Raw genomic sequence first — 10841 nt, forward strand, 5'->3', positions numbered from 1 at the left:
TCTCTCTCTCTCTCTCTCTCTCTCTCTCTCTCTCTCTCTCTCTCTCGTCCACACACAGCTCTTATGCTTTAATTATAGACGTATATTTCTTTAGATCTCATTTTCTTTCGAATGTGTTTTCTATTTTTCCGATTCGTTTCTCACATACTCACATTGTCTTGTTGTTGTTGTCATGCATCTTCTTTTTTCTTTCTATCTTTTCTCCTTGTAGAATTTCTTATCGGCAGTGGTAATGCTAACAGCGATCGTGCGCATAGATTGCCGATCAACCGACCTGACGCCACCAGAAAGATTGACAATCGAGAGCAATTCCATTCAACGTTTCTTCACTGAAAAGAGCCATACAACCGTAATCGATCCATCGCGCTCATTAAAACGTGCATTTCTCTCGAATCGAACCGTTACATGCAACGATGGATCACAGGCCGGATTTTATCTACGAAAATCACTCAAATCCAAACGATGGGTGGTTTTTTTCGAAGGCGGTTGGCATTGTTATGATACAAAATCGTGCCGAACACGATGGTTACGGCTCAGACACTTGATGACATCGGCACAGTGGCCAGAAACCAGAGATGGTAAGCGTCATTTTCGAGAAACATACGAGACCTTATTGACTGCGGCTATGAATAATCGCTCTTTTTTTTTCTTCTAAAATTACAGTTGGTGGCATTTTATCACCGATCGAAAGTGATAATCCATATTGGCATGATGCAAACCACGTTTTGGTGCCATACTGCAGCTCGGACAGCTGGAGTGGAACGAAAGCGTTGCCTGAAGTTCGAGACGGATGGTCTTTTATGGGATCGTTGATTGTGCGTCAGGTGATCGCTGATTTGATTCCATTGGGCTTGGGACGATCACAGGGCGGTGAACTCCTACTTGCTGGCTCCTCAGCCGGTGGTTTGGGTGTAATGCTCAATTTGGATAAAGTGAAGCGTTTCCTGCGTGTTGAACGTGGCATCAAAATAACCGTTCGTGGTGTCAGCGATTCGGGCTGGTTTTTGGACCGTGATCCATATGTGCCAACAGCAGTTGCCGCCGTCGATGTTGTTAAGATGGGCTATAAGATGTGGGGTGGTGATTTGCCAGCGGCATGTACTGCAAAGCATCCAACTGAACCATGGCGTTGCTATTTTGGCCATCGACTCTATCCCACTTTGACTTGTAAGTAAACATTTTTATTTTCGCACAAATTTCCACTGAAATAGACCATGAATGCGGCAATTGTATTCGCCCGGCACACAAACATCTAATGTTCGTTTTTCTTTTTCTTCTTTCCAAATCGAAAACAAAACCAATGTGCAGCACCTCTCTTTGTATTTCAATGGTTGTTTGATGAAGCACAAATGAGAGCCGACAGTATCGAGGCACCGGTCACAAAAGAACAATGGAATCATATTCATGAGATGGGTGGTGCGTTGCGTTCATCATTGGACAATGTAACGGCCGTCTTTGCACCATCATGTATTGGCCATGCCGTGCTCACGAAACGCGACTGGATGGATATTAAAATTGATGATATTTCGTTGGCCGAAGCGTTACGGTGTTGGGAACGTGCAACGGGCAAACAACAAAATAAATCTCGACGTGCTTTTGATTCAAATCAAAATCGGCCAAAGAATCGACGAAAAAATACCGAAATCGCATTTGGTGATTTCAACGGTGATAACACTCAGACACGTATGGAATACGGTAATTATTCAACCGTGCTATTGCGGCACGGTCGACATCGTCTAACGAAAGAAGAGCGATTACGGCGTCGACAAAATATGACAAAAGAGGAGCGCGAACAACGTCGCCAGAATCGTATACGACGCAAGCAACAGAATGCTTTCCTAGACAAACTCAAACAACAAATAGACCGACCGAATCGCAAAAAATCTAATGCCAATCAGCATGCATCGGAGATGTCATTACGAGCACCATCATCGGTTCGTAACACCGTCAATGGTAATAATAATAATAGCAATGGCAACAGCAACAAGAAAAATAACACCAACAACAACACCAGTAATAACAGCAATAATTCGCCACATAACAATGAGCGTCGCCGCAACAATGAGAATAAGCGCAAAAAGCGACGAAATAACCACAAAAACCACGATAATCATAATAATAATCGTCGATTGTCGCATCATCGAAAGAAATTCGCCGAACCGGCGCGTTGCTCATTGCGTCTATTGGAACGATGCAGTTGGCCACAGTGTAACTTTTCTTGTCCAGCATTGACGAATCCATTGACTGGCGAAGAGGTTCGTTTCCTTGAATTACTTTCATCGTTTGGCCTAGATATCGAAGCCGTCGCAACCGCACTTGGCATCGATATGCAAACGCTCAACAACATGGATCAAGCCGAACTCGTGAATCTACTCACCCAACAAGTTAGCTAGTTTGAATGGAATATACGGATTCGGAATAATTTGATTAATTCAACGAAATTTGAAATTCGTGATAGCAACTAAAACAAAATTAAATGCGAATGAGAAACATAATTATGGAATGCAGATCCGATTGAGACGAGAAAAATAACAAGAAACACAGTGCCTACGACTAGAGATCTATAGTATTAATTCATGTGAAATGGATAAAATAATTTTAGAAAACAAGCGAAAAGAAAAAATAGAAAAAAAAAATGTATGAGTGAACGCATGACAAGATGAAGAAAAAGAAAACACAAATGTAATTTACCATGTACAAAGTATTGATCGTGAGTTAAGCACACACAATTTTGAGAGTGAGAGAGAAAGAGAGAGAGAGAGAGAGAGAGAGAGAGAGAGAGAGAGAGAGAGAGAAATATTCGTGTAAATATGTGTATAATTCCTATTTGCAGGTTTAGATTTTCCGTAATGTAAATCTAAGAAATGCCAAATGATATCAAGAAAATTGATCCAATTTAGAAGCAATACGATTAAGTCTAGTTCATAGAAGTGTAAATAATGATCTTCATTTAAAGCCGAGCAAAACAAAAATGTATCAAGTTCTTTTTATTTTCGAAAAGAGAACTTCTGCCCCAACAATCGCTTGATTTTGCATTTACAATTATTCTCTTTTTTGTATTTATAAATTAACGACATTTTTCTATATATAGCTAACAACGAGATTAACAAATCAAAGTGTATAATAATAGTTAAGGAACAGACATTTTGTTCTGAACGATAGTGACCCAGTTCTTAACTTATTTATAAAAAAAAACTGTTTAATTTTACATGATGATATATAAAGTAGATTCCATTTGCTTTTTGGTTAAAATGCTGCATACATGCATACGTTAATTGGGTAAATCAAAATGTTAAAAGAAATAAAACATACGTATCCGTTCCACTCGATTGAGTGTGTCGAACAAAAATCCAAAACTAATTATTATCGCTATTTAAGGCCCAATACAATGCATACAACTTACTTGATTTGACAGTGAGAGAGAATTAATGAGAGAGAGAGACACACGCAGCACACATTGACATAATGAATTAGATGCCTAACCTACCTGATCTTAAGAGCAAGAGAATATTCGAAACCAATTTACTGATCCAATAGTCAAATAAGTATTCAATTAGAATTAAAATGAAAGAAAGAATGAATGAAACGAAAGAAGAAGAAAACGAAACACACACCTAGCATCGTATATAGTAAGCTACCTCATTAATTTACACGCAAATCGGTTCTAGTAGAATATATTAGATGTTTTTTTTTATTATTTAATTTACACGATATTTAAATAAAATCTATTTTTTCATAATTCAGATCTGAATGATCGGATTTCTTTTTATTCTGTTGTTCTTTTTGCACAGCATTGGCTAATCATCGAATGATTTATAGAAGATTAAAAGTGGAAAAAATAGTCGCACATTGCAATGTAACTGATCACATGGCGTGATTTGCGGAATTTAATCAGGTACCACTTGAAAGCCAGCATATGCGATGGGATTCTCCAAACCGCCTGTTGGAACTGTTTGTGTGCGATAAGGTGGCTATTTTTCGTTTTCAAACAGAAACAGTTTCGAGAAATATGTGGAAAGAAAACATAAAATGCTCTGTGTTCGGCGTGTAGTGCTTCGACTGAACACAATAAAAATAAACGGAATAAAAATCGACTTATGGCAAGAAGTGATCTCAATCCAACAACAAATTATAACTGCAATCAGACGTCACACCACACATTTATTAAATACAATGCCGTACAGCACAATTTCAATTCCAGCGGCGCATGTAAAAGAATAGAATGATTTTTCGACGTCTCCGCGATGGCACAAAACAAATTAAATAACTCGATACGAGCGGTTTGAGCAAGTGTCTTTTAAGTTAATAAGGAAATTATATTTACGTTAAACGCATCGCATGTTCCAAAAGAGATGTGATGATGTTTTCTCTTGGACACATCGTTCACAAAACCGCCTTTTTGATTTGGATTTGGATTTGGATTGTGAAGCGGTGTCCGAATCACCCTGTTATTTTTTAACAAGAAAAACAACAAAAGAAACAGTGAGCCACATATGTTTGTATAACACACTCGAAATATTTCAATGGATATAGTCTTTTATTTTCATTTCAAATATCTGGTTGAAACATTTTTGCAACCTTGTCACAATCAGTTAGACCACTTTAGTTTCATACGGTTGGTTTCCATTTCGTTTTGAGCCTTTGAATAATTCACTCATTCACATGGATTTTCAAATCGTGGTGTTTTTCATTTTAGCCAACGCATTGAATTTGTGTCGCATAAATTCGATGGGCTATATTTTAGATGCACGTGAGTGTTGTCGGTGCAGTTGCTCCCGGTTTTATTTTATTTTTTTTTTTTTTTGAAAAGAAAACAAGATTTAGTTTCACTTTTATTTTTGCATATCTATTCAGTTGACTCATCGTCACCGTGTCCAATTTATCTGACAATCTCGCCGATCAGTCAGAATGTGGAAAATTCCCACATGGAAGTAAATTGGGGACCAAAATGCCCAAATCCAGCCGAATGGATTGGCCTGTATCCAGAGGATCCGTCTGTATCCTATTCGGCACCGTTATTCACCATTGATCTTGACAATAAAACCACTGGCCACGTTAAAACACACGTCAAACTGGGAGACATCCAACTGCCATATGGTTGGGATAGAAATGATGCAGCAGATAGCCCACCTGATCATATCAAATCGGCTTGTTTGCCATTTTACATTGCATCGTTCAATGGAAAAAAGATACAAACGCTGGATTGCCTGAAGATACAACCAAATTGGATGAAATCAATGCCTGAAATTCAAAACGTTCCACTTAAAGATCTCTTCATTCCCGGCACACATTGTTCGGGTTGCTATGATCGTCGAACGAAAGCCAGTCGTAGTATCCTGTTGAAAAAGTTTGGTTTTGTGCAGAATTTCGATATTTGGACACAGCTCGTTTTCGGTGTTCGATATTTGGATATTAGCGTTGGGTTAGTCTTAAACCGAATATTTGCCGACCCATCTAGATTAAAACAGTTGAAGGGAGTGAATCTTTTATCAAATCAACCGAATTAATTCGGCATAATTTATACCTATTTCAGTCACAAAGATCCAAAGAATGAAACAAATTCCCCTTCAAATCTATGGATCGTGAATGAAAATCTGTATGTTGCACCATTGCTGCCACTTTTGGAAGAAATTCGTCTATTTGTCAAATTGTCAAAAGAAGTCGTTATTATGAATTTTATTGAATTTCCCATTGGTATTATTGATTTTCTTTGCTTCGAGTTTTTATTTGAAAATGATTCATTCATCCGTTTTTGTTGTAGGTTTTTACAATAACCCTGAACGACATTTGGTGCTTCTGCGAACATTGGCTGCTGAATTTGGGGACATAATATTTACGCGGCCATGGGATAGTACGGCCAGTTCAGGTGACTTAACCCTTGAAATGATGGATCGCACAGGCAAAAACTTACTCATCCTTTACAATGACAAAAGTGTGATTGAAGGTAAGACTTTTAAAGAAGCTTTTATTTGAGCCAAGTGAAAAAAAAGCTTCCCGACTTATAAATGAAATTGTAGGGTTTCAAAGCTTCATGTATGATCGTGTATGTTCGATTTCGGTGAATTCCGTTAGATATCGCTTATTCTCTCTCTCTCTTACCAATCTTCATTTTTCATTCGAAAGACTCGCAGCTGATTTGGCCAATATGGAGGAAATTTACGACCGTAAATTTACAGAGCAGTGAACTACACGATTATATTCGTGAAATATTTAGTAGAAAGAATGAATACACCCCAAAAAATGAGCCATGGGTGATTTATGGCATTCAAGGAGTTGACGCATCTTATGTACGTACAAATGAAATTTAGACCCAGTTTTTTTTTTTCAAGTATTATTTTGATTGTATGCTTACTTTTTATCGCATAGTCACCTGGACTACACTTACCTGCGTCACGAGAACGTGCAAATGCCATCAATAAAGTATTTACGGATTTAATCAGCAATGCATGGGCCGCCAATGCAAATGTGGTGGCTTTTGATTTCTTTATGAGCTGCAATTTAATCGAACTGGCGATTGGAATCAATTTTCAAAAGCATTTTAACAATACAAACTACCTAATTTTGGATATTGACGAGTGATGTTGACATTTTCTGGATTACATTCTCGAGTATAGTTGCGTACTAAAAGCATACATAAATATTGTCTTTGTCACTGTCATAAAAATAAAAATATGCTCAAATGTTGCATTTTTCTATAATAACTGTTCATAGCTAGTACTTTATTGAGACATGGTCGTTTGAAGCTGAAAAAAATCATGGCATAAAATCGACAAAAAAACGCTTTTTTCCATAAGTAATGGTCAATGACATTTACTGCTTACAATGACATGGTTATGGCTTTCTTTGTGCGCAACTGATAAAAAATGAGAGAAAACTATATGCAGTAAAATTATAAAAGACTTCAAGTACTACAACTTTGTTCAAGAAACCAAACCGTTATCTATTATCAGTTCCGCTAAAATCGCGACAACCCAAGGCATGTCAATATATTCTCTTTCTTTTCCAAAAATAAAAATCGTAAATTCCTATCAAATGCAGTACCATGCGTTCACTCAGAAGAAATAAAACAACCACTCTTTGAAATGAAAGATGTTGGAGTGACTTCTTTGTGAACATATTAGGGCTTTAGAAAAAATCTTTTGAATAACTGAATCCAATGAAAAACCGTTGGCTTGGTTTTTCAATTTTTTTTTAAATTTAATTTATGACCGAATAATTACAAAAAAAATGTTTTTTTGTTAAAATTATAAACCAGAACATAGCATTATCAATATGGGGCAGAAGCTTCCAGGAAAAGCCCATTTGAAATTTCATTTCGGCGCGTTGGTTGATTGTCGCTGTAGAATTACTGAATGAAGCCAGATATTGTTGATTAAATAAAACATTACTCAGTCGGGTCACATTCTTTGGATGAGTCAACATGTATATGGTATCAATGAAATTCCCGCTAAGCCCTTTATCACTACTGGCATTCGTTTATAGTTTTTTACTATAATTGGATCGTTTTCATGGTTCTTTTTTCATTCAGATTCGAATGTCATCAATTAGTGTAGACGAACGAATGATTCGATTGAATAATTGCAAATAATCTGACGTTGTGTTTTCTCCATCATCCGATGACTGTTTATTTAATCTCAGTCAGACGGATTTACTTGAAATATAAAATGGTTCAAACGATAAACCAAAATTGTAAATATTTGCATGAGTCTGAAAACGACTCATTATAAACAAAGGCGAATTGTTGATCGAAGTTTTCTCATTTATCCTCGTTCAAAAATTGCTTTTTCTGCGCAGTGTGAATGCATACAATGAACAGTTTTTATTGTGTTTAATTCAGAGCTAAAATTTGGTGAACTGGAACACCTTAATTATGCTATCATTTGCAAGTGTGAACCTTCACACGCATTGAATATCAATTTTTTAATGAGGTATATTTATTGTAACCACACGGGATTTGAAAATGTGCACCATTGAATTACAAAACCCATAATTGCCGTCTTGGATGCTATTATTCTGAATTGATACGTTTCGAACAGAACTTTTTTTTTATTAGATGTGCAAAGTCATTAAAAGCGTTAAAACCAAACAATTAAAAAAATATAAAAAAAAATTCATCGTTTTCTCAAGAACATACTATGGTTAAGTTTTTGTACTAACGACAATTTGAGAATATTCTCATTCTCGCCTGAATCAAACATTTCTATGCACTTTGCATTTGATTTTATTTAATTCTAAGACTCACATTCCCTAAATTAGGCTCAGCCAATTTTACTTATGTGTCAACAATTGCTTATTATCAAAAGATTTTACGATTGTTCTTACCATTTATCTTGTCTGGTTGCCTGGTTAGAGCGAAACTCTTTTTTAAATTCTTTTGGTCAACTAGTTTACCACACATGCAACATTTTGTAATAGCCTTACCTTAATTTCATTCAAAAGTGAAGAAAAAGTCTCTCCTAAGATTTCGCAAGCTCATAGAAAATCAATGGTCTCCAAACACAAATTCTCCTTGAACGAAAAAAAACCTAGACACGACCATACAGCAAGAAAGTGAATTAAAAAAAATTGTCTCGATAGGTAAATCATGTAGAATTTTTGCGAAACAAATGTGTAAAGTGTTGGTACTCTAGGTCGCGTACTTGTCAAGGACGTCATCTTACCTTTTTTTTTGCTGTTGCTGCTGCTGCTGCTGTTCAAATCCGTCTTAGTTTGTCCGAGTTTGAATATCATTAGACAAGCAAGGAATGTTATAAATGGTGTGCAACCTGTGTGTATTGATTGGAATAATGAGCGGCGAAACCCACTTGTGCACGACTCAGATTTGACTCGGTTTTCAATTTTATGTAAATTGCGCTAATAAAATGTGATCAACACAGAAAAAACCAATGTTCACCCATAAGCTAACGAAAAAAAATGTGTTCTGTGCATGCGATTAAATATCTCTATCGCATTCATAACGCAAACAAAGTCTATTCATTATGCGATTGAAGAGAAGCAGAAAAAATACTTACGTAGTCGCGCTAGGCGATGAAATGCAACGAAATTGAATATCTGTTTGCCGAGCGCAGTGAAGAAGAAAAAAAGCAGTCAATCGGATGCAAGTCAAACAAACAAGCATGACTCATCGTCGGCTGCAGCAATAGAGTCGCTATGTCGTGGGCAATTACATTTATGTAAAATAATATCAGAGTGTGGCAGCAGCGACGTGTGAGTGTGTCGGATGTTTTTTTTCGGTGATTTTTCTTCGCAATGATCATGTGCATTGCACTCATTCAATAATAATTCACGCGGTCGTTGCTATTCATGAGAAGTCGACTCTTCTAGTAGTCGAAGTTTGCGTATTACAATTGCACACATTGCGCATTCAAACTTGGTTGTAGCTGCTTTTTTTCTGTTTCATTCGCGTTGTTCGATTGAACATGAGGTATTTGATTTCAAACCACAACCAAATCCACGGCATATTGAATTCTCACCATGGTCTGCATTCCAAGCAATTGCGATGTGCGTGATTGCGCGCCACTCTGCAAACACATGCATGTTGCAAATAAACAAACCGTTTGCTTTGTACGCGCGCACGCATAAACAATATGGTAATTATATCAATATCATCTGATATGAGCCGATTGCGTTGCGTATTTTGATTTGAACGGTTGATATGGTTTCATTTTCAACAAAGAAAAATTGAATGCGATCACAGACCAAAGATACATTGATCTATTTTCTATTTGGGCGGACAGAAATCATTCCATATGGTGGACGTGATTCGACATCAAAAACCTTCACATTGCAAAATTACTTGATTCTGCCCACGGCGTGGCCATCCACTGGCGTCTAAAGTGCGCCGCAATTACCCAGCGCTCATTCAATGGATTACATCATCATTTGCAAATGTTTTCTAAGCTGAAAGAAAAACGGCGTCATTCTTACCAAAAGTAGTGTGTACACATATAGAATTGATGACAACATTGCACTTTCTCTGAAAAAAGCACTCATTTCGTTCATTTTTTTCTTCGAAATTAAAAGACGAATCGTTTTAAATACATTTTTTTGTTGTTCTTTATTAAAATGATTTTTGGATTACAAAAATACATAGCATTATTGAATACGGTTTTATGTTTCGTTTTCTTTTTTTCTCTCTCTCTCTCTCTCTCTCTCTCTCAAATTTCTTCATTCTTTGAAATTGCATATTGTAGCGCTATGACTTTGATAAACATGATGTCAGCATTCATGGTTGTTACATTTGTTACGGTTTTGTTATTTCGTGTTTGTGTATATAATTCTGGTTGAACCGTTCATGATTTGTCCTGTTGACTTAAGCAGACTCAATTTTTTCTCTGAAAATTTTCCAGTAATGACCAATATTTTTTTTTCCGGCTGACTAACGATCATCATGTTTTTGCCCGGTCGCGATAGCATTGTAATCATTAAATTTTCATTGCTACCAATTTTGGTATTGGCTCGAATGAGCGAGAGAGAAAAAAAAACAAATGTTTATAGAATGCGGCGCCATTGGTAAATAATGATCGGTTTTATTAGTCAGTGCTATCGCGGTGCTGATGACAAACTAGTTGGGATTATTATTTATTAGGTTCCAAGAAATTGGATTTAAAAAAAAATAAATCTCATAAATGACGTGTTCGAAAGTCATAATTGAAGCAAAAAAAAATGGTTTTTTTTATTCTACTTCGAAATTAAAATGATCACAAGCTTCGTTTGTAATACCATAAATCTTTATCCATTTTACTGATTTTTTTTTTCCTCTTTCCGACATAAATAAATTATGTGTAAATGCATGTGGTCACTTAAATTCTATATTGTGATGTATGTTCATCTTTCCTTTT

General features: G+C 36.4%; 2 protein-coding genes across 2 annotated transcripts in view; both read left to right on the top strand.

The window, feature by feature from the left end:
• Nucleotides 1–2773, top strand: part of LOC129579492 (palmitoleoyl-protein carboxylesterase NOTUM) — a 10552-nt gene extending 7779 nt beyond the window's left edge. Inside the window, exons 2-4 of the mRNA XM_055469625.1 lie at nt 212–578; nt 664–1167; nt 1309–2773. Coding sequence (XP_055325600.1) covers nt 212–578; nt 664–1167; nt 1309–2393 — 1956 coding nt within the window. The 3' untranslated portion in view covers nt 2394–2773. The remainder of the gene's footprint in view (nt 1–211; nt 579–663; nt 1168–1308) is intronic.
• Nucleotides 2774–4563: 1790 nt separating this feature from the next.
• Nucleotides 4564–6706, top strand: LOC129579499 (uncharacterized). Its single transcript, XM_055469648.1, has 6 exons — nt 4564–4750; nt 4855–5422; nt 5534–5694; nt 5762–5944; nt 6124–6287; nt 6367–6706. Exons 1-6 carry the CDS (start codon nt 4663–4665, stop codon nt 6577–6579), a joined length of 1377 nt encoding a protein of 458 aa, XP_055325623.1. The 5' UTR covers nt 4564–4662; the 3' UTR covers nt 6580–6706.
• Nucleotides 6707–10841: the final 4135 nt, after the last annotated feature.

Source organism: Sitodiplosis mosellana, unplaced genomic scaffold (genome assembly GCF_009176505.1).
Source record: "Sitodiplosis mosellana isolate CC-2019 unplaced genomic scaffold, AAFC_SMos_1.0 Smas_scaffold_6226, whole genome shotgun sequence".
Lineage (NCBI taxonomy): Eukaryota > Metazoa > Arthropoda > Insecta > Diptera > Cecidomyiidae > Sitodiplosis > Sitodiplosis mosellana.

What these genes read in the sequence shown, in the direction of transcription:
- LOC129579499 (XM_055469648.1), top strand. Translation starts at nt 4,663, where the DNA reads ATGGATTTTCAAATCGTGGTGTTTTTCATTTTAGCCAACGCATTGAAT. An exon ending in TATTTGGATATTAGCGTTGG is followed by an intron (nt 5,423 to 5,533) that starts GTTAGTCTTAAA and finishes TACCTATTTCAG; the next exon opens with TCACAAAGATCCAAAGAATG. An exon ending in TTTTATTGAATTTCCCATTG is followed by an intron (nt 5,695 to 5,761) that starts GTATTATTGATT and finishes TTTTTGTTGTAG; the next exon opens with GTTTTTACAATAACCCTGAA.